General features: G+C 44.6%; 2 protein-coding genes and 1 pseudogene across 10 annotated transcripts in view; 2 read left to right on the top strand and 1 right to left on the bottom strand.

Annotated features, from left to right (window-relative positions):
* Hectd1 (HECT domain E3 ubiquitin protein ligase 1) overlaps positions 1-2,088 on the top strand; it is an 86,037-nt gene extending 83,949 nt beyond the window's left edge. For 4 of the 5 annotated variants that reach the window (XM_011244049.3, XM_017315008.2, XM_011244051.3 and 1 more), the window contains exons 41-43: positions 278-428; positions 899-1,043; positions 1,151-2,088. In XM_011244049.3, coding sequence (XP_011242351.1) covers positions 278-428; positions 899-1,043; positions 1,151-1,288 — 434 coding nt within the window. In that variant the 3' untranslated portion in view covers positions 1,289-2,088. The remainder of the gene's footprint in view (positions 1-277; positions 429-898; positions 1,044-1,150) is intronic. The other variant, NM_144788.2, reaches the window with a different exon arrangement.
* Positions 2,089-5,467: 3,379 nt separating this feature from the next.
* On the top strand, positions 5,468-5,568 carry Gm22663 (annotated as a pseudogene).
* Positions 5,569-6,875: 1,307 nt separating this feature from the next.
* Ap4s1 (adaptor-related protein complex AP-4, sigma 1) overlaps positions 6,876-23,294 on the bottom strand; it is a 58,453-nt gene continuing 42,034 nt past the window's right edge. For 3 of the 5 annotated variants that reach the window (XM_006515433.4, NM_001329698.1, XM_006515434.3), the window contains 3 exons: positions 22,761-22,829; positions 14,844-14,921; positions 6,876-7,893 (listed from right to left, as the gene is read on the bottom strand). In XM_006515433.4, coding sequence (XP_006515496.1) covers positions 7,756-7,893; positions 14,844-14,921; positions 22,761-22,829 — 285 coding nt within the window. In that variant the 3' untranslated portion in view covers positions 6,876-7,755. The remainder of the gene's footprint in view (positions 7,894-14,843; positions 14,922-22,760; positions 22,830-23,294) is intronic. The other 2 variants (NM_001329699.1, NM_021710.4) reach the window with 2 other exon arrangements.

The raw sequence follows: 23,294 nt of genomic DNA, 5'->3' as shown, positions 1-23,294 counted from the left end.
CTGCTTTTATGATAGAGCGTATCGCTTGAGGTCAGACTGATAGTTACAATAAATGAGAGTTTGTCAGTTGACTATAGTGAGCAAATGTTCTTTGTGCTCACATGTTTTGAGGGTTAGGGTGCTGAGGACTGATCCCTGGCCCATCTCTCTCCACAGAGATTTGTATTTGTGATTTTTGGAATCATGACTTAGGAACTGAGTCTGTGCTTTGCTCTTTTCTTTTCTTTTCCTTTCTTTCTTTCTTTCTTTTTTTTTTCTTTCTGTATATGTAATGTAGATGGGTTTAATAAAGTTTTTCCAATGGAGAAATTAAGTTCCTTCAGCCATGAGGAAGTCCAGATGATTCTTTGTGGAAATCAGTCACCATCCTGGGCAGCAGAGGACATTATCAATTACACGGAACCTAAGCTTGGCTATACACGTGACAGGTATGTATTGATAATTCTAAGGTACAGACTTTTTCATGTCCAAAACAACTGACAGGTTTTTCTAAAGAACTGTGACGTAGTAACCACATTTACCCTGGGTAGGCAAGCAGAGGGCTTGTGAGGAGGCGGCTGAGGACATCCCAGATGGCTGAGTTACAGCCAGTGCTCAGACGGCTTTTCTCACTGAGATTAATCACTGTCTCTTAAGTGGCTGAATTGAAACCCCTTAGGCCATGGTGCACAGATGTTTTTACTGAAGTGTGAGTGAGACGCACCAGATTGCTTATCCAGCTTCAGGATTCTCACGAAGTAGTCACCCTGGGCAACAGATGCCAGAGTAAGGCACAATTGTAGAAGTCCTCAGTCCTCTTAAAGTCTTTTCTAGTCATTTAAAACAGCAGAAGCAGTCGGGTTTTGTTTTCCTTACAGTCCGTGCTCAAATCAATATCGCTGTGTTCTTGTTCTTTCAGTCCTGGCTTCCTGCGGTTTGTGAGGGTTTTATGTGGCATGTCCTCAGATGAAAGGAAAGCATTCCTGCAGTTTACCACTGGCTGTTCAACTCTGCCCCCAGGTGGACTGGCTAACCTGCATCCGAGGCTCACAGTTGTACGAAAGGTACAAACTAGCTAGTGGAGAATCCAATGGGAACTTAATTACATTAGGATTAAGAGGCAATAAAAACGATAAACTCATGCTGTTGTATTTTCCCTTTCTTACTGTAGGTTGATGCTACTGATGCGAGCTATCCATCGGTCAACACCTGTGTCCACTATCTTAAGTTACCTGAGTATTCTTCTGAGGAGATCATGAGAGAGCGCTTGCTAGCTGCTACAATGGAGAAAGGCTTTCATCTCAATTGAGTCTTGAAATGCAGAAGAGACAGAGTCTGGGTGAAGCCTCTTGTGTTTGTGTGAAGAGAAGTGTATGATTCTCCACAATAATGACACTTGCCTTGTTTTCCACCATTAAGGCTTCGAGAACACGTGGAATAAGTTCCTTAGCTGCTAATGACAAAACAAACCCTTTAACTACCCAGCCAGCAGGTATCCAGCACAGGACACTGTGTTGCTTTACAAGGGCTCACGTGACTGGAAAAGGTGGCTCTACCTAACTGTTCCACAGGGCAGCCTCTCAGATCATCAGTGCTCACTGTAAATGGAACCGTGTTTGTATCAAGTTTGTCATCGTTTCATACTTCATACACTACAGTTGCCATCACTGACCCCCATTTTGCTGGCTTTTTTAGCTACTTGGTCAAAAATACTGCTTCCTTAAAACATAGAGTGTTAGTGAGCATCTCCAGCCGTTTCTTTTCCTCTTTAATGACAGACACCTGCACTACCAGAGTGTCCCGTGCTCTCTGTCTGTCCCGCACATAATCATGCACACCCTTGTCATTTCTTTAAGGTGGGAGTATATTTTTTTTTTCATAAATACCATTCTATAAAGATGAAATTCTAAAGTGTGTTTGTGCAGCTCAAAATAAAGATATATTAAGGGAGGGGCAGACACTGGCCTAGGTGCAAGGCACACTCACAGCGACTTTTATGTTTGGTTGTATTTTCTTTGTATATTATAAACATTTATTTAACTTGTTGCAGTTTGAAGTAAATTTCTGAAATGTATGCTCAACAATAATCATTAAAATGTTTGCAGCGTAGGAACCTGTGTCGTGTTACTGGTTTACCACAGCCATCACACCTACGAGCTTAACCACGTGCTTTTTAAACTCTTCACGGTAACACAAATTCTCTTTTTTGAAAACAAAATAAAATATAATTAAGATAAAGCAAAAATTATCACATCAAAGTTGGAGGAGACAAACCACCAGGAGGAAAAGAGCCCCAGGAGAAGGCATGAGCATCAGAGACCCACTCCTCAACACACCCGAAAATCCTACAAAAATATGAACCTGAAAGCCAGGCTATATGTGCAGAGGACTTGGCACAGACCTGTGTGGGCTGCTTCAGTCCCCATGAGTTCACAAGAGTTTCACGGCCCCAGTCCAGCATAACATCTCTTCCCTTCCCAAGGAGATCTGTGCATGTTCTCCCTAGTCTCTTCATTCATGCCTCATTTCTCCAGGCCTACCAATTGTAGCTTAGTTATCATTTATTTAATGGCTGATACCCACATATAAGCAAATATATCCCATATTTCTCTCTCTGGGACTGGTTATCTCACTCTGGAAGATTCTTTTCTAGTTCTATGCATTTGCTGGCAAACCTCATGATGCCCCACCCCCACCCCCTTAAACAGCTGAGTAATATTCCATTGCATAGATGTACCACATTTTCTTCATCCATTCCTCTAATGAGGAACATCTAGGTTATCTCCAGCTTCTGGATGTTTAAGCAAAATGAACATGGTTGAGAAAGTATCCTTGTGGTAGGATGAAGTGTCCTTTGCGAATATGCCCAGGAGTGGTATAGCTAGAACTTGAATTAGATTCTCAACTTTCTGAGGAACTGCCATTCTGACTTCCATAGTAGCTGTAGAGGTTTTCACACCCACCAGTAATGGAGGAGTTGTTCCCCTTCCTCCACATCCTCACCATCATGAGCTGTCACTCTTGTGGGTTGGTTGGTTTGGTTTGGTTTGTTTGGGTTTTTTGTTTTGTTTTGTTTTGTTTTGAGACAGGGTTTCTCTGTGTAGCCCTGGCTGTCCTGGAACTCACTCTGTAGACCACGCTAGCCTCGAACTCAGAAATCCGCCTGCCTCTGCCTCCCAAGTGCTGGGATTAAAGGCGTGCACCACCACTACCCGGCTTTGGTTTGGTTTTTTTAAAGATGTATTTATTTAATGTATGTAAGTATACTGTTGCTGTCTTAGACACACCAGAAGAGGGCATCAGATCCCATTGTTGTGAGCCAACATAGATTTTTTTTTGAAGGAATTTATTAATTTCCTCTTTAAGGACTTATATTTATAAACTGTTTTTAAGGTCTTTTTTTGTTTTTTTTTTGTTTTTTTTGTTTTTTTTTTTTGAGACAGGGTTTCTCTGTGTAGCCCTGGCTGTCCTGGAACTCACTTTGTAGACCAGGCTGGCCTCAAACTCAGAAATCCACCTGCCCCTGCCTCCCAAGTGCTGGGATTAAATTAAGGTCTTTTTCTTATGCTTCAGCTATACTGGAATATTCAGAGTGCTATGGTGGGATATCTGGGCTCAAGTGGAGACATACTGTCGTGTCAATAGTTACCACAGTAGCTGGTGGCGCACGCCTTTAATACCAGCAGTTGGGAGGCAGAGGCAGGCGGATTTCTGAGTTCGAGGCCAGCCTGGTTTACAAGAGGACAGCTAGAGCTAGACAGAGAAACCCTGTCTCGAAAAACAAAAACAAGCAAAAAAAGAATAAAAATACCAACCATTATTTTTTATTTTGTTTGTGTGGTGGTGGTTGCATGATTGTACGGAGAGTGCAATACCTGTGGAGGCCAGAAGGTGGCATAAGATTCCCCCCCGGGACAGGCAGCCTGTTCTTGTTGACTGTGAGGTAAGTGTGATGTTAAAATGGCTTATCCTGTTTTTAAACACTGATTTGGGATTGGTGGACTGTGGTACGCCTCTGCACTCAGATGGAGGTACAACTTGTAAGTGTTGGTTTCCTCCAGCTGGGCATGGTGGCACACACTCAATCCCAGCACTGGGGAAGCAGAAGCAAGAGGAGCTCGGTTAGTTCGATCCAGGGCAGCCTGTGAAATTCTGTCTCAGAGAGAGAGAAAAGAGCTGGTCTCCAACCATGTAGATCACCAGACTTTGTGACAAGTGCATTTATTCAGGACTCCATGTTTTTAGACTGTTAAAAATATGAGAAAAGGTAGTATTTTTTATGACATGAAAATTTTTTTTCCAAGATCTCTAACTTAGGCTGGCCTCAAACTCCATGTTTGATGATGTTGAACTTGTGGCTCTTCTGCCTCTGGTCCCCCAGTGTTGGGATCACGGCATGTACCGCCATGCCTGCTTTATGCCTTACTAGGTTCAAACGCTGGACCCCATGGATGCTAGACGAACATCCTAATGACACCCCCAGCCCTGGAATGTCCATGGTCTTATTAGAACAGTCATATTCTTTCACTATGGACCACGTGTGGTTGCTTTTGCATGACACTGAGTAGGGAAGATAGCTGAGATTATATATGGTTCACATACCATAAAGTATTCAACCCCTGCCTGTTGAGTCAGTTTGCCAGGTCCTAGTCTAGCAAATTGCTACACTGGGTTATGTTGTGACTTTTAGAGCAGTTTAAAAGTTATGGCAGGCACTTAGCAGAAGTGAGGTGGTCGCACAGCACGTAGCCAACAGCTGAATCACAGCTCACTTTGAGTCAGGTCTTGTCAGACACACTAGCGTCTCCAAGCACAGTTAAAGCTCTTCAGCTATGGTATCTACTTAATTTAAAAAAAAAAAAAACTTTAATATTCTCTAAAGGTACTAGAATCTGTGCCAAGATATAATTCATCTACTATTTTAGTGTGACCCAAAAATTAATTTTGTCCACTCCCTAGCTACTTGCGGTGCACCAGTTTCTGCAGTTACCTCCACATGCTACTGATTATGTGCCTACCAACTAGGACAGTGTCTCCCTGCTGCTGTGCTTCCACAAGCCATGCAAAGGTCTTTGATCTAGATGGGGCTTTCACCAAATCCTGAGGACTTAGTATATACAGTGTGCATTGTCCCCATGGGCCAGAAGCCTTCCCTGTGCCTTTCTAAATGTGTTCAGAACAATCCACATTTGCTTTTAGAGTCTGAAATGACTAATTTTCTGGTCTTTATAGATTAAAACTTTTATAGTATATAGAGTTTTAGTCTCCTCTCCCCATCCTTACACGAGAGCAGCATGCCTCTCAGAGGACTGATACAGGTGGAAGGACTCTCGGAGTACTGCTTCCACCCCCTCATACCAGTGTGCACATATATGCTCTTGGTAAGAGAGCTCTGAGTGGCAGAAGGTTTGGGAGGGGGCAGGGAGCAGGGGTCCTTCTTTGTACTGTTTGTTTATAAAACACTAAAGATGGGGTTAGACATGACTCGTGCTTGCAGCAGCAGCACTACAATAAAATTGGAATGATAGGGAGGTTAGCATGGGCCTGTGCAAGGATGACACAAAAGTTCATCAAGTATTCCCAGTTTTTATAAAATACCTTGTGCGTTAATTTAAAAAACAAAACTTATAGAATAAGAGGAAGGAAAGTGCTCATTTTGTATCAGCCTGATGAAATTGTCTGTTCTGTTTCTTGGAACTAAAGCAAATGGTATTGATGAGCTTAGTAGGAAGACACTTAAGGATGTGCCATAGCCAGGTGTGATGATCTGAAATCCCAGGGCCTGGGAGCAAGAGCATTTGGAGTTCCAGGACATCCTCAGCCACATGAGAATTTGGGGGCAACCCTTGGCTACACTGAGACCCTGCCTAAATATGCAACAATAACAGTAAAATGTGGCAGCACGGCTGTTAGAGCTCTTGTAATGGTTAACAATGATTTCACAGGACCATGAAGTTAATTGCATGGTGGCATCATAATTGCTAAATATCCTTAAAATGGGTATCAAACACTTCCAGAAACTGGCAAATAAAACTGAATTTCCTAGGTGTGTATTGGAATAAACTTCTGGGTGTTTGTTTGTTTGTCTGAGACAGAGGTTTGCTACACACACAGTTCAGGTACGCCCAGAACTCACAAGGTCACCATCCCTCTATATTCCAAGCTGGAGGCACTACATATAACCTTGTAAAATAAAATAAGTCGGAAGAGAAGGCTTATGTGGTAAAGTGCATATACAACCCTGAGAAGCCAAGTCCAGATCTTCAGAACTTAGATTAAAGTCTGGCAGAGCAGCACATGTCTGTGGTCCCAGCCCTGAGAAGCTGAAGACAGGATCCCCGTGGCCAATCAGTGAGCTCTAGGTTCAGTGAAAGACCCTGTCTCAAAAAAAAAAAAGAAAAAGAAAAAAAGCCAGGAACGGTGGTGCATGCCTTTAATTCCAGCATTCAGGAGGCAGAGGCAGAGGCAGATAGATTTCTGAGTTTGAGGCCAGCCTGGTCTACAAAGTGAGTTCCAGGACAGCCAGGGCTATACAGAGAAAAATAAAACAAAGACACACACACACACACACACACACACACACACACACACACACAAAACAAACCCAAAAACAAACAAAATGGGAAGTGAAAGGTGGATATGATCAAATACATTGCACACATGTATAGAGTTCTCAAAGAATAAATGAGAACTATATTTAAAATACAGGAGAAGCAATTGTGGAAGGCAAAAAGGTTGACCTCTAGTCTCTGCGCACACGAGCATGGACAGACAGACACACACACACACAATTTAGGAAAAGTGGTAGTGGGGCTATATTTAGCACAGTGGAGAGAGTACTCAGGGCTTTACGGAAAGAGGTATTGAGCAGAAGGACTTCACTCAAACGTCACATGGTCAAGTCAATTTGAAGTTTATTGGCTGATGGACAACTGCCATGCTTGCATCACACTGCAACCCTGCAGTACCTATAGAAGGAAAAGCAAGCTTACAGTTACCAAGTAAAATTGTGGCTCTCTGTTAAGAGAAAAATGTGTACACAAGAATTGTTTTCTCTTTAGGAACTATGGGATAGGAACTATAGAAGGCTGCTGTCATCCATGATCTCTTCCTTGGCCTTCACAGCACTCAAACCCTGATCGTCTTCATCAGCTTTCCGACAGCTTGTCAAGAATCAGCAGAGGGGCAAGAATTCTGGCTCTGTTAGTTTCCACAATGCAGCCATTTAACACCATCTCATCCAAAATGATGTGAACTTTATCCAAATTAAACATTATCTGGGTCACATTAAGGAAATTAGCTGGAGAATTTAATAAATAAAAATAATAACAAGGCTTAGCCTGATACTCTCCTGGTATAGGTAAACCTAAACCTGCTTTTGTTTTTCAAATCCTTAGTAGACAGACAGGACCTCTATATACATGTCCATACCTATGTTCACTCTGGCTAGGAAAGTGGGATAAGTAGATATTGAGACAGCCATTTAAACTATGTGTGTGTGTGTGTGTGTGTGTGTGTGTGTGTGTGTGCGCGCGAGTATACAAGCACTAGCGTATGAGTGTATGTATTTGTGCTAAGGATGGAACTCAGCACCTTGCACGTTAGGCACCACTCCAGCACTGAGCTGCCTCCCAATGCAGAACGGCAGGCGTGGGGTACAATGTAAGTGCCAGCGCACACGCAAGTGACAATCCAGCCTCGGTAACAGCAGCACTGCTGTGGGACGCTCAGGGTCCCGGCATTGTGATGAGTGCCTTAATACGTATTTCATTCTACTCAGAAGCAAACAGTCCAGAGTCTGGCCAAGGTCACAGGGCAGGAACAAGGCAGAGCCGGCTGGGCTAACAGCTCTGTTCTCCAGGCTCCTCTCCACCTATCCACAACATTCTTGGACCGCAGCATCAGCTGTCTTCTCTGCCAGGCAGAAGGAAAATAGTCGAGAGAGAAAAGAATACAGAAGCTGAGGCTAAACTCCTCCAAGACCCAAGCTCTGAGTTTCACAAGTAGACTCTCTTTTTGTTTGTTTCTTTGGTTGGTTGGTTGAGGTTTTGTTTGTTTGTTTGTTTTTTGTTTTGTTTTGTTTTTCCTTTTTTTTGTTAAGATTTATTTATTTTATATATAGGAGTACACTGTAGCTGTCTTCAGTCATACCAGAAGAGGGCATCAGATCCTATTACAGGTGGTTGTGAGCCACCATATAGTTGCTGGGATTTGAACTCAGAACCTTCAGAAGAGCAGTCAGTGCTCTTACCCACTGAGCCATCTCTCCAGCCCTGGTTGGTTGGGTTTTTTGTTTGTTTGTTTTGAGACACGGTTTCTCTGTATAGCCCTGGCTGTCCTGGAACACACTCCATAGACCAGGCTGGCCTCGAACTCAGAAATCCGCCTGCCTCTGCCTCACGAGTGCTGGGATTTAAGGCGTGCGCCACCATGCCCGGCTGTGGAATCTCTTTCAGATTCTGAAACCTTAACTTGGTGAAGCTCTTCCGGGAAAGCTAGAGGAAGAAGAGGGCACTGGCAGTGAGGAACTAGAAAACTAGACTCCCTGAGAATCCTTTCATCTGAGCATCTAATTATGGAGCAAGATGGTTGCCATGGTTGGATGTTTCTTAATTTTACATTTGAAACCTGAGATTCTGTTTTTAAAGAGCTGTTTGAAAAAAAAGAAACAACTGCTTCAAAGGAAAAACTTCATTGGACAAATTGGTGATTAGAAACACCAGTGAGTTTATAATTAGTGAATATTTGCCAAACAAATCATTGCCTGACATTGTTCAATTCCTGATATTCAAAGTCTCTATTGTACTTGTTCAGTGAAGTCTGAATACAGAGAATGGGACAGCCTGTGAATGACTTCAGTTTCCATTAGACTCTGTTAACATCTCATTAAGTTCTGTGCAAATAGCCCTCTAGCAGAATAAACTTTTTCAGGAGCCGATGGGAACTGTCCCTAAGTGACCCAGAAAAAAAAAAAAAAACCTTTGCTCTGATATACCTATTAATAATATCTTCCAATTATATAGATGATTGCTTTGTCCTAGGCCAAAGTAGGACTGGAATGAAGTTAGGTTCAGCTCTGTTCATCAGAACCAGTGGCCAGAGTTTCTAAGCTACAAAATGGGAACCCAGTCAGGCAAATTGAGCTGAAGCTGGGCTTGGGTGCAGCTCAGTGGGCAGTGCTTGCCTGGCTAGCGCTTGTGACACCCTGGGTTTGATCCCAGCGCCCTCTAAACTAGGAGCAGGAATGCACACCTGTAATCTCCACTCTGGGGAGGTGAGGACAGGAAGGATCACAAGTTCAAGGTCATTTTCCACCTCAAAGCAAGCTAGAGGCCTGCCTGGGATAGACAGCAGCAGCCTGTCTCAAAAAATAAAAAGAAGGTAAGCAGCTCGGGTGGCTGAATGAAACAGGCCCTTGGGCTCTGTAGGCATGGAGAGCAGTGGGCTTTAATGGCTTATTTTCCTGGTCTCTGTATCAGGAAATCCCATTTTATCTGTTTAAATTGTCTCACTGATCAAACTCCTACATCTTCAGCAAAACAAACAGCCGTTGTTTGGATGTCTCCTTGAACAACTGCGGAGTGTTCTGAAACTCGAATCAGACTTTATTGCTGAAGCATATCAGCCACTGGCACCCCCACATTGCAAGGACAAGGTCCTGTGGCGAGCCTGTCTTTCCCAGCCTCCTGGAAACACGAGTGAGCCAGTGAGGTCATGTCTTGTGAGCTCACAACTGCCTGGCTATCTGGCTGGAGTCCTAACGAGCAAACCCAGACCGGATCTCAATGCAAAGCAAAGGCCTGACATCTGACGGCTCCCTGCAGTCACATGCCTCCTTTAAAATAGGAATCCAGCTGTTGTTCATATCTTGATTTGGATTATGAGCAACTTGTACACACTGGTGGAGCCAAGATTAGTAGTGTTTGGGCCATATGCCAGGGACCAAAAATGTATCCTATATGCCAAGCCTATATATCAAGGCAATAGACACAGGCAAATAGTTCAGCTCTGGCATTTGGAACAGGAGGAAGCAAGAATGAACTGGACTGTGGTCCATTAATTCAAGCAACCAGGGAAAGAACTTCCTTCAGCCTGGGTTGAACATGACTGACCCTGAAGACCACATACAACTTTACTAAATCCCAGGTTTCTCAACATGGAAACCCAAGAACATGGATTTCTAAGGAAGGCAAACTGTAACAGAACACTAGATGTGACCTACACACAGAGCTGATCTCCTGCTCCTAAAACATCGGCTTCTTCTATGTTTTATTTTCCTGATTAGGATCTTAGGTGGCCTCACTTGCCTTGAGCTTGCTATGGTAGTTGGAGATGGCCTTGACCTCCTGACCCTTCTGCCTCTGCCTTCCCACATACTCAGTCCTACAGGATTGTTAAATAAGAATATGGTGTGTTAATCGTCTTTAGTAAGTGAAAGAATGGAACAAAACAGGTCAAATGGAATTTCAGAACAACTGCAAGGCACAGCCCAGCCTAGACACCAAAATCACTTCTTCTAGGGAGATGGAGAGATGGCTCAACAGTTAAGAACACCACATAGCAGTTCACAAACATCTGTAACTCTAGAGCCAGGAGATGTGAAACCCTCTTCTGAACTCCTTTGGGTGTTAGGGACAGATGTGACACACAGAAATACATACAAACAAAACACCCAAATGCATCAAATCTAAAAAAAAAAAAAAATTTAAAGTATGAATATAAGCTGTGGGTTTGTCTGTGTTTCTTACTAGCTTGCTTTCCTGGGGTTGACGCAGAGCCTTAGGAATGCTAGGCTAGTGCTCACCCAGTGGACCACGCCCAGCTCAGCACCGGGGGAGACGAGCCCTAACTCCTGCTGCTTCGTGAAACTTGTTACTACTTTTGACTAACATAACCAAGACGCAAGGGACAACGTGAGTAGGACGAGACAGAGAGAGGGCTTTGGAAGAGATAGTAGCAGAAGGAGTGGTACCTTGGATGTCAGAGAACACATGCAAAGCTAAGAGCTGGGGGTGGTGCGTCACAGTCAGCACTCGGGAGGATGCTGTGAGGCGCTTATTCCACATAGGGCGACTGAGGTGCTCAGTCTCAGGGGGACGGTTTGCTCAGTGGACACCACTGCACCAAGGGGACTGGAGTGAGGGTTTCAACAAGCCAGAACTCCTGAATTGATTTCTCGTGTTTGGGACATTCCTGTTTAAATCCCATCTGTCTGGTTTTGTAAGTCTCAGCTGGAAGCAGAACAGTAGTGTGCGCTGAGGAGAAATGTAAATATTTCTCAACTATTTCTCAAAGCCCAGCGCAGGGAACCTCAGCCTTAAATGGCACAGGGAAGAAAGGGGCTTCCTGGGCTCTGACACCCCTTCTCTGTTACCACACTCAGACTCACCCTCACTCTGCCAGCTCTGTGTGAGCAGAACAGGAAAAGCCCCTCAAAGACTGATGGCGCTGAGTGCTGTGAGAACCAGGTTTCAAATGTGGTAACCACTTGAGTTCAAACTTTGAGGCTGAAGAGAGCATCCTAGGGGCAGCCGCTGCTCCAGCAGCTTCTTTGGCACTGAAGAGTGGGCTTCAGGAGCGTTGCCCTCCCCATGGAGAGCAGGAACTAGAGCGGAGCCTCCCTAAATTGCCTCAGGATTCTCTGGGGTGACGTGCTAAAGAGAACCAATCATGTGTGAGTCCTGAGATTTGGATCTGCTGTGGTTTAAATGGTTACCCTGGACTAAAATATACAACATGGTGAGGAAGGAAGGGTGAAATGAACCATGTGGTCTGGATTGGTGGTGCACACCTTTAAGGCTAGCAGGCAGGCACTCTGGTCATAGCAAGTTCAAGATCAGCCAGGGTTACATAGAGAAACCCTATCTCATCAAACAAACACTACAACAACAAAAAGGTAAAGGACAGATAAAAACACAAACTGTGGGTCTTGGTGTAGAAAATAAGTTGAAACTAGAAAGCTGGATCATTCCCGAAGTCTATAAAGACAAAAATATCTGCCTCTTTCCAGTAAACAGTAGTCAGTAAACAGTAAACAGTAAACAGTAGTCAGCATAAACACTTCAACACAACCAGCGAAGCTCATGCGAAGCTCGTGTGTATCTGCAGCGGCTCCACAGCTGGTCTAGGACAGCTGGGACTAGAAGCCCTTTTTTACGGGGCAGGTTACTCAGTGCCTCTCCGGATCCACGGCAGCATCCCAGGCCAGGCTGAGACAGTACCCAAGCCTCTCTGCTCTGATTATCCCTCTAAAATTAATGTGTCCTGCTCAGTACAAGGGGCAGTTAGTGGCAAGGCCAAAGTGGATCTTGAATTTTTTGAACTGCACAAGTGTCTGCTAGCTCTTGTCGTTTTCCAAATATATTTTCAAAAATCTTTTTTACCCTCCCATTCAGTTAGAAACAGATTTGTTTTGAATTACTTTAAGTGACTTAGTTAAGAATAAATGCCATGGGGCCGAAGAGATGGCTCAGTGGTTAAGAGCAAAGCTGCTCTTCCAGAGGACCTGGGTTCAATTCCCAGCACCCACATGGTGGCTCACAACCATCTCTAACTCTAGTTCTGGGGGGATCTGAGGGCCTCTTCTGGCCTCCAAGGGCACCAAGCACATACATACACAGATATATACACACAGAACAGCACATGCATGCATAGATATATACACACAGAACAGCATATACATGCACAGATATATACACACAGAACAGCACATGCATGCATAGATATATACACACAGAACAACACATACATGCACAGATATGTACACACAGAACAGCACATACATGCATAGATATGTACACACAGAACAACACATACATTAAATAAATAAATACTTAAAAAAAAAAGTCAGACTGTGACATACACTGCCCAATCTTGGCCTCTTAGGCCAAAAGGATCATAGGTGAAGGGTGTGGTAGTACACGCCTTTAATCCCAGCACTTGGGAGGCAGAGGCAGGCAGATTTCTAAATTCGAGGTGAGCCTGGTCTACAGAGTGAGCTCTAGGACAGCCAGGGCTACACAGAGAAACCCAGTCTCGAAAAACCAAAAAAAAAATAAAAAAGATTGAAGTGTTTTCAAAAGCTGTCTTTATCACTTTTAAATGATAAGCATATTTTAATAAAATGCCTATCTTTTCTTTTATTTTATGTGTGTGTGCGTGAGTGGGTTTATTTTATTTTATGGCTTTTTTGCGTACCATGTCTCACTGTGTAGCAATGGCTGGCCTAGGTTTCACTGTGTAGACCTCGCTGGCCTGGAAGTCACAGAGATCTGCTTGCCTCTGCCTCCTGAGTGCTGAGACCAAAGCTATGCGCCCCATGTCCATCTCAGGGGCACCTATGTGCACTACATGTATCTGGGGTTCAGAAGAGGCCCTGGGACCCGTGGACCCACAGTGACAGGGAGTTGTGAGCTGCCTGACGGGGGTGTTCAGAGGCAAGGCCAGGTCCTCTCAGGAGCAGTCTGCACTCTAACCACTGAGTTTTCTCTCTGGCGTCAAAGCAGGCAGATAATCTTTGAAGTCACATGCTATACTTTTGGAGACTTACAAAAAGCCTGGAGAGTGCCTGCCTCCATCTGGGACCCTGGCTGTGTTTATTCTTTGTAAGACGCTAGGTCTGAATCCAGGGCCAAGCACATGCTAGGAGGTATCCTGCCCCTGTGCTGCATCCCCAGGCCAAGCACATGCTAGGAGGTATCCTGCTCCTGTGCTGCATCCCCAGGCCAAGCACATGCTAGGAGGTATCCTGCCCCTGTGCTGCATCCCCAGGCCAAGCACATGCTAGGAGGTATCCTGCCCCTGTGCTGCATCCCCAGGACACGCACATGCTAGGAGGTATCCTGCCCCTGTGCTGCATCCCCAGGCCAAGCACATGCTAGGAGGTATCCTGCCCCTGTGCTGCATCCCCAGGCCAAGCACATGCTAGGAGGTATCCTGCCCCTGTGCTGCATCCCCAGGCCAAGCACATGCTAGGAGGTATCCTGCCCCTGTGCTGCATCCCCAGGACACGCACATGCTAGGAGGTATCCTGCCCCTGTGCTGCATCCCCAGGCCAAGCACATGCTAGGAGGTATCCTGCCCCTGTGCTGCATCCCCAGGCCAAGCACATGCTAGGAGGTATCCTGCCCCTGTGCTGCATCCCCAGGCCAAGCACATGCTAGGAGGTATCCTGCCCCTGTGCTGCATCCCCAGGACACGCAGACAGTTTCGATTTAAAAGAGCGAAAGGACTTTTTCTGCTATAAAGAAATGAACATAAGCCAGGCAATGTCTTTAACCTCCAGCTAATCTCCCAGAATGCCTCCTTCTGCTCCTGAGGAGCTGTCTGGAAGTTTATCCTGGAGGCCTAAAAATGCAGCCTCTCGGAGAAAACCAAGCACTTTCTCTGTGGGATACACATTTTGAACAAATCTATCTGATTTATATACATACATATAATATTTATATATCTATGTTTATATGTAATAGTTATTTTTAATATATAATTTATTTTTATTTCATGTGCATTGGTGTTTTGCCTACATGTATGCCTGTGTGAGGTGTCAGAAACTCTGGAATTAGAGTTCCAGAGAGTTGTGAGCGGCCACGTGGGTGCTGGGAATTAAACCCGGGTCCTCTGGAAGAGCAGCCAGGGCTCTTAACCACTGAGTCATCTCTCCAGTCCCATACCAGTTATTTTTAAATACCACCACCCCAGTTCTTTGTTTGGAGAAAAAGAAAAAGGAACCTCACAAAGTATCATCTTTGAGAGAGGAGGGCTGGGAAGTCCTGGGGCCCAAGCGCTGGCTGTGGCGCAGCCTTGGCAGAGTTGCAGATTAGTGTCCTGGATTCTGCCAAGTCACCCTCCAGCGTGATGGCACTTACCTGATGGTCACATCCTGAGTGTGCTTTTTGCCACATACCATGGAAAAATGTACAGAAAAAGGATACATCTAATTCACTCTGAAAAAGAACACAAGAACACACAATACACGGTGAGAAGATGACCCCAGACAGCACCGCCAGCTGCACAGTCAAGGCCTGCCCTGCCTCCCAGCCAGGCAGCAGCAAGGGTGGCTCTATGCCTGCTGGAGCCAGAGTGGGGGAGCCGCAGCTGGAAACCAAGATAGGGAAAAGAAGGTGAGGGTTAAAAAGCTGCAGGCTAGAGGGTAGAGGGAGAGGCGGGGTTGATGGCTCATACCTGGAATCTTGGGAAGCTGAGGCAGGAGGATGGCTACGAACTCAGGCCTGCCTAGGCTAACAGAGTAAGTTCCTGTCTCAAAACATCAGACAAAAACAGAAGCAAACCAAAGTATGGGGAATAATAAAGAATCAGAAGCCTCAGGAATATGCCTTCTCTTTGTATCCATTGATTTACTTCGAAAGCATATCGTAGGAGGCTGAGAGAATGCTGATGGGATAGATGGGTGAAGCGATTACAACAGCAAACTATGGATAGTAAGCCAAGGAACTCTGGGGGGGGGGGTTATGTCAGTAAATTATAGCCATCAACAAACTACAGTGTAGATGTCTAATTACTAGCAAGCTGCAAAGTAAAATGCAGGTTACCAACTGCTATGCAAGCTGGGAGGTGTAGCTCAGGGTACAGTGTGCACCCTGCCCTACGGTTGATCTCCATACCACAAAGTTAAATAACATTAAAAAATGGTATGTGATCAGAACTCTGTATTCATGAATCCCACATCCACTAACTAAGCACTCTGCGAAGTCCTTGGAACAGACTGTGCTTGTACCGAGCACACACGCTTTCCCTCTGCCATGACTTCTTAGGGCTGACAACTGCTCATACAGCGTTTACGCTGTGCTAGGTGCTAAAGTAACTCAGATGTGTTAGAGTTTGAGGGAGTGTGTGTTAGCCATGCAGTGTGTGTCATGCCGACACCAACCACTGCACAGAAGGGACTTAAGCGGGTAGGGATTTGGTACCCACAGGGCTGTGGTGGGGCCTAGAACTCATGTCCCAACACTGTCAGTATCATCCTACAGACAGATGTTTATCGAGATGTCCAGTTTCAAAGTTACAGGGGGGTGAACTAGGTCTAAAGGGCTTGTACCTCTAAACAGATGTCCCTAAATGACGGGCCCCTGCCACTCTTCTGCCTGCTTTGAAAGCACCCTGTCTGAAGAACGCTTTGAGGTTCACAATGAAACTGAGATGCAGGGATAGAACTGTCTCACACACACGCCTGCCTGGATTTTTGTTCACAGTGAGGGTCTTCGTTACTCTTCTGCTTACAGGTCACTCACGGAGTCCACACTGGGCGCCACTCTGGCGGTGTACAACCTGAGTCTTAACAGATGGGTAACAACAACAACCCATCCTCTTTGTTTTCCTGCTTCTCTGCACTGAGTTTTTGTCAATAAAATAGTTATGCAGTGGGGACAGGAGATGGAAATGAGGTCATATGCGATAGGGAGGGAGAGGAAGCCCGGCCGCCTCTCTCCACAGCAGCAGTGCACCCTGGGAACCCCCGGAGACTCACCAGTTTGGCTTTTGTTTTGAAAGTATGACACTGAGATGTTTTTCTCGTGCAACAGCATGAAATGCATTCCAAATTTAAGCTGCCGAAACTCTCTAAGATAAAAATACCCCAGGAAGAATGCTCAAAACTCACAAAGCTAAAAATAAGCCTTAGCTGACAGGGCACCCTGTGAGGCTGCGGCCTTGTTCCTTCCCCGAGCTCTTCCTTCTTCCTGTCGCTCTGCCCTGGTTAGATCCCGATGGGGTCATCCCTGGTGCAGCACGAGCCCTGCACTGTCACCTGAGTTAAGTTAAACCTGACTCTTGACTTTTATGGTCCATGGAGTCACCAGCTCGCTCCCTAAAATGACAGCTATAATTCTACATGTGCTGTTTATTTTTAGTAACTGAATATGACAATAACTTAAACACTCTTCAGCAGCAGAGTCTGAGCCTCCTTTTTTGTCCTCCCTGCTTTAAGACATTTTGGAAATTATATTCTTTCTGGGTGAGTGTCACTTGAAAGTGGGGTATCACAGACCCTGGCTTGCCTCCAGTCTATTCTAACATGAGAGTGGTCTCCTGGAGGAGCAGGGGCCAGGGCTGGGCTGATAATTTGGCCACCACCTGCCCAATGTAGGTTTACACTGGACTCATTACAATCCAATAATGTTTCAGTTTCCTAGTCACACTAAGTGCACTGTACATACGCAGAGCTGCCCACAGTAGTAGCTGGCAGGCTGGCAGTATTTCTAGCATTGGGAAGGGTTATAGACATTGCTTACGTATGATTCTCTGTCTACACAGTCAACACAGACAAAGGTTTAAGGCTACTTTCCTGTCCACTATCCCAGAATGCCCAGCTTTGGAAATCATCTGATCTCTTCTCTAGTTCCAAGCTGGGGGGGATGGGGGGGCCGGCGCCCATCCCTTGGAGATACATGACTTGCATTGCCATTGGCCAGCAGCCATCTTCCAAGTTCCATCTCTTGAAGTAGGAAATTGCTGACAGGCCTCATGTATTAAGATTACCTTAATGCGGGCTGGTGAGATGGCTCAACGGGTAAGAGCACCCGACTGCTCTTCTGAAGGTCCTGAGTTCAAATCCCAGCAACCACATGGTGGCTCACAACCATCTATAAGGAGATCTGACTCCCTCTTCTAGAGTGTCTGAAGACAGCTACAGTGTACTTACATAGAATAAATAAATAAACATTAAAAAGATTACCTTAATGCTCCCAAGCTTTACCGTGTATCAGAATCACTAGAAGGCCTGGTAAAATCAGACTGAGGGACACAGGCAGAGTTTCTGATCCTGTGGGACAGGGTGCAGCCCAGAGCTTGGATTTCTAGCAAGTTCCCAGTTCATACTGCTGTTCAAGGTGCCAGACTCTGGGGGCCACTGCACTGAGGCAATGAATGAACTGGCTGCTTCCCCATGAAGAGCTTCTGAAATGCATCCCAGGCCATGGAAATTGGATTAAAGACATAACTTCCTTGTTCTTTTTGAGAGAGAGTCATGTGTGATGGTTTGTATATCCTTGGACCAGGGAGTGGCACCATATGAAGGTGTAGTCCAGATTAAAGGTGAGTTCCACCCACCTTTAATCCGGATGACCTTGAACTCAGAGATTTAATCTTCTGGAATCCATAGCCACTATGCTTCAAGATCTCCATACCAAGATCCAGATCAGAATCTTCTATCTCCAAGCCTCCAGATAAGGGTCACTGGTGAGCCTTCCAATTCTGGATTGTAGTTCATTCCAAATATAGTCAAGTTGACAACCAGGAATAGCCACTAAGGTCATGTGTTGTCTAGGTTGGCTTCTAACCCAGCATGTAATCAAGAAAGACCTAGAACTCCCAATCCTCTTGCCTCTCTCTACCTCTCCCATATCTCAGAAGACATAGCTTCTAGTCCTGAGCGTGGCATTCTGGTACTAGTGTGCTCAGTATCACTACCTTCAGAGCAGTGTCCACTCACTGCCGCGGGAAGCAGCAGTGTGGACCAGCTCCCTCCTAAGCTTTTTATACAAAGGCAGAATGAAATAAACAAACTTGAGAGACAGTAATTGAGGGCTACAGCTCAGCTGGTAGAGTGCTTGCTCGGTAAGCACAACACCTTCAGGACTGTGCCCACGGGGTGTGTTATAGTAGTCTATGATCCCAGGACTAGGCAAGAGGAGGCAGGAGGAGATCTGAAGTTCAAGGATAACTGGTATGGTGGTTTCAATATGCTTGGCCCATGGGAAGTGGCACTATTAGTAGGTATGGCCTTACTGGAGGAGGTATATATATATATATATATATATATATATATATATATATATATATAGTCGAGTCTGGCCAATGTGATCCAGACCTTGGTAGCCTACAGAAGAAAATCTCTTCCTGGTTGCCTTTAGATCAAGATGTAGAACTCTTGGCTCCTTCTCCAGCACCGCGTCTGCCTGCAGGCTGCCATGCTTCTTCTCACGATGATGACAGACTAAACCTCCGAAACTGTAAGCCAGTCCCAATTAAATATTTTTCTTTGTCAGAGTTGCCTTGGTCATGGTGTCTCTTTAGCATAAAACTCTAACTAAGCCACGTGGGATACTGGAGACACTGTAGTTGGTGTTGGTAATAATACCAACCATCTCCACTCATTCTTGTTTAAAAGACGGCTTTGTTTCCAGCTTACTGTAGAGCTAGATTAGTCAGGATAGTATGGTACTATCAATGCTATGTTCAATGGAATAGAAATGAAAGGCTAGAAATATGCTTTTATACTTGATTTAATTAAAATTGTTGTTTTGTGTGCTGACATGGGGTCTCATGCAGCCCAAGATGGCCTTGAACTTTCTCTGCATCTGGTGGTCCTGGACTCCTCCTTGTCTTCCTGCCTCTCCCTCAGACCTGTACCACCATGCCTGGCTCAGCTCCTGTGAGCAGCCACTTCACTATAAGAAGCTGAGACAGTCATGGATGGAGAAGGGCAGTTCTTTCAACAACTGCTACTGAGACAAATAAATCTCCACATATAAACCAATAAACAATGTTACATGCTTGTGATTCTATCTTTGGCAAGCAGAGGCAGGAGGATTATGAATTCAAGGTCAGGTAGGTGCTATACGTCCCTCCAAATAAAATAAGAACAAAATTAATCAAGATGATCTATAATTTACAACATAAAAAAATTAGTTAAAATGGATGAGAGACAAATTTAGAAACTAAAATCAGAAAACACTGGGAAGAAAACAAGGGGGTGAGTGTAAAGGCTTTCTAAACATCACACTGAAACGTAAGCAACAGAGAAAATCACTGTCTTATTTAGGGTCTCCATTGCTCTGAAGAGACACCATGACAAAGGCAACTCCTATAAAGGCAAATATTTAATTGGGGCAGGCTTGCAGTTTCAGATGTTCAGTCCATTATCATCATGGCAGGAAGCATGGCAAAGTACAGATAGGCATGGTGCTGGAGAAGGAGCTCAAAGTTCTACATCATCCAAGGGCTGCAGAAGATGACTGTCTTCCAGGCATCTAGGAGGAGGGTCTCAAAGTCCACCACCACCATGGGACCACTGTGACACACTTCCTCCAACAAGGCCACACCTACTCCAAAGGCCACACCTCCTAATAGTGCCACTCCCTGGACCAAGCATACACAAACCACCACAACCATAGACTGACTGGTTATCATTAATAAATCTTTAGTGCCATTAAAAACTGAGCAAAGGATTAAACAGACATTTTCCCAAAGGTTGGCCTCTAATTCACTTCATACTCAGTAGAATGGGGTGGTGATGCCACCTTCAATACCAGTGCTTGTGAGGCAGAGGCAGGACAATCGGTGCAAGTCTGAGGCTAACCTGGTCTACATACGGAGTTCCAGGCCAGCCAAGGCTAATGAGATCGTATCTCGGAAAATGAAGGAGAGGGAAAAGAAAGAAAGACAGAGAGAAAGACAGGAAGACAGACAGACAGACAGACAGGAAGGAAGGAAGGAAGGAAGGAAGGAAGGAAGAAAGAAAGAAAGAAAGAAAGAAAGAAAGAAAGAAAGAAAGAAAGAAAGAAAGAAAGAAAGACAGACAAGATTTGGTGATGGAAAAATCAGAATATTAATATTGCTAATAGGAATTTAAATAATACAAGTACTAGAAAACTGCTTGTCAGTTAATAAAAATATTAAATATGAAGGTATCATAGTATCCAGTAATTTTCCTCCCAGGTGTATAACCAAGAAAATTTCATTTAATTAATGTATTTATTTAAAGACAAGGTCTCAGTGTGTGGCTCTGACTGGCATGTTTGTTTTTGGAGCTATGTTTTGTTTTTCAAAACAGGGTTTCTTTGTGTAGCCCTGGCTGTCCTGGAACCTGCTTTGTAGACCAGGCTGGCCTTGAACTCAAAGATGCATTAGCCTCTGCGTCCTGAGTGCTGGGATTAAAGGGGCGCATCACCATATCAAGAGTTTTTCTTTTAGAATTAAAAAAGGATCTGTTCAAAAATATGACAAAAATGTTCATAATAGCACTATTCTATTCATAATAGCCCTGAAATGAAAATACGTTAAGTGCATATCAATGACAAATGGATTTAAAGATGTGGTACATCCATACAACAGAATAGTAGTTAGCAATGAAGAAGACAGGAATACTGATAATGCTATAATGCTGATGAATCTTGAAAATGTGCTAAGTAAACGACAAGCTGGAGAAGCCCATAGCGTACAATTCCATTCCTGTGACGAATCTAGAACAGGCCAGTCTCTAGAACGAGCCAGTGGTTACCTAGGGCCTGATGTAGGTTGAGGGGAGTTATGGGGGAAATGCCAGTGAATATGCCTGTCATGTGGCATGACTAAATGACAGTGGTGATAGTTGTAAGATTGTAAATACTAAAACATGATTATATACATTAAATGGGAAAATTTATGGTATATGAATTACATTTTAATACAGCCACTAACATTTCTGGAAAGTTGGCTACAGGGAAGTTGGCTTTTGACTGATAAAGCAAAGGTTTAGATGGAAATGGTTCTCCTTCTTTTATTTTATTTTACACGTTACAGATGTTTTGTCTACATGCGCATCTGTGGTGCGCCACATCGGTACTACACGTGTACCTGGTGCACACGGAGGCCAGGAAAGGGCATTAGATCCTCTGGAACTGGAGTTATGAATGACTGTAGCCTCCATGTGGGTGCTGGGAACCAGAAGCCATGTCTTGGGCAAGAACAAGTGTTCTTAACCTCTGAGCCATCTCTCTAGTGTCATGCCCCTGCCCCAACCCCTGACCCTTTCTCTTGTGTAACAGTCTTCTTGGATAGGCTGGTCTTGAATTTGCTACATGGTCAAGGGTAACCTTGAACTCCTGAGCCTTATGTCCCACCTCCTAAGTGCTGGTTAACAGATGTGTACTGCCATGCTCCACTTGGAAATGATTTGGGATTTTTGGTTGTTGTTTTTCACTTTGTTGTTGTTGTTTTCAAGACAGGGTTTCTCTTTGTGTCCTTGGCTGTCCTAGAACTCACTCTGTAGACCAAGCCAGGCGTGAACTGGGAGCTGTACCTGCCTTTTCTTCCTGAGTACTGGGATTCAAGGTGTGTGTCACCACTATCTAGCTGGAAATGATTCTTTAGGTAAAAAGGGTTCTCTTGTCTCAGGAAAGAAAGCAAAAGGAATGTAAAAACAGCAAGTTAGAGGGAAAGTGTCCCGATGGACAGTGAAGTGCTCGGAGGGACCTGGGCTTCTGAGAGGCTCTTTGTGCTGCCTACATTTTTGCCAACTTGACATAAGCTAGAATTATCTTCAATTGAGAAAATGCTTCCATTTTCAGCAATCCTTTATTGCATTTTCTTGATTGACGATTGATGAAGGAATGCCAGTCCAGAGGTAGGTGTGTGTGTATATGTGTGTGTGTGTGCACACGCATACTCATCTCATCCTTGGGCAGGTGGTCCTGAGCTATATAAAGAAGCAGGCTGAGCAAGTCACAGGGAGCAAGCCAGTCAGCAGTGCTCCTCCATGGCCTCTGCTTCACTTCCTGCCTCAAGGATCCTGTCCTAAGTTCCTGTCCTGGCTTCCCTCAGTCATGCACTGTGACCTGAGAGTTGTAAGCTCCCCAAGTTGATTGGTGTTTACCACAGCAACAGAAGCAAATTAAAAAAGGCCTCTTTGTGAAAATCTAATGCACACACAGGTCTGTTAAACCTATGGTGAGCAAGAAAGGATGGTAATACAACAGCATTTATTTTAGCTTTTGCATGTTAATTATATTAGTGCATAATATTAACCTGCACCCAGATAATTTCTAGAAAACTGGGTTAAGACTTACCACTCGGCTGAAGTACCCATCTAAAACTTCCACAAAATTGTGTATAAATTCATAGATAGCCATCTCATTCTGAAATAAAAGGAAGGTGTAATTAATTTATCATACCTGCAGGTTAAAAAAAAAATGCCCCGTGGTTTCCAAGGTTCTAGAGCAGCATCCCAGTTGCTGATGTCCAAGCAGCCTGTGACTGTTCCTGTAGACAGCACCATGGCTAGGGATGTAGATTAGTTGGTAGAGTCCTTGCATAGGATGGTACCTAGCATGCACACAGCCCTGGGCTTATCCCAGTACCACACACACTGGGTATGGTAGTGCATGCCTGCAATCCCAACAGCCTGGTCTACATGGGACACTGTCTTAAAATAGGGAAGAAAGGAAAAGAAAAGAAATAAGGGTAAAAGGCTGGAGAGATGGCTCAGTGGTTAAGAGCCTGGACTGCTCTTCCAGGAACCACATGGTGGCTCACAACCATCCGTAATGAGATCTGATGCCATCTTCTGGTGCGTCTGAAGACAGCTACAGTGTACTTACATA

Source organism: Mus musculus, chromosome 12 (assembly GCF_000001635.26).
Source record: "Mus musculus strain C57BL/6J chromosome 12, GRCm38.p6 C57BL/6J".
NCBI lineage: Eukaryota > Metazoa > Chordata > Mammalia > Rodentia > Muridae > Mus > Mus musculus.
This window is presented reverse-complemented; position numbering and strand designations above follow the sequence as displayed.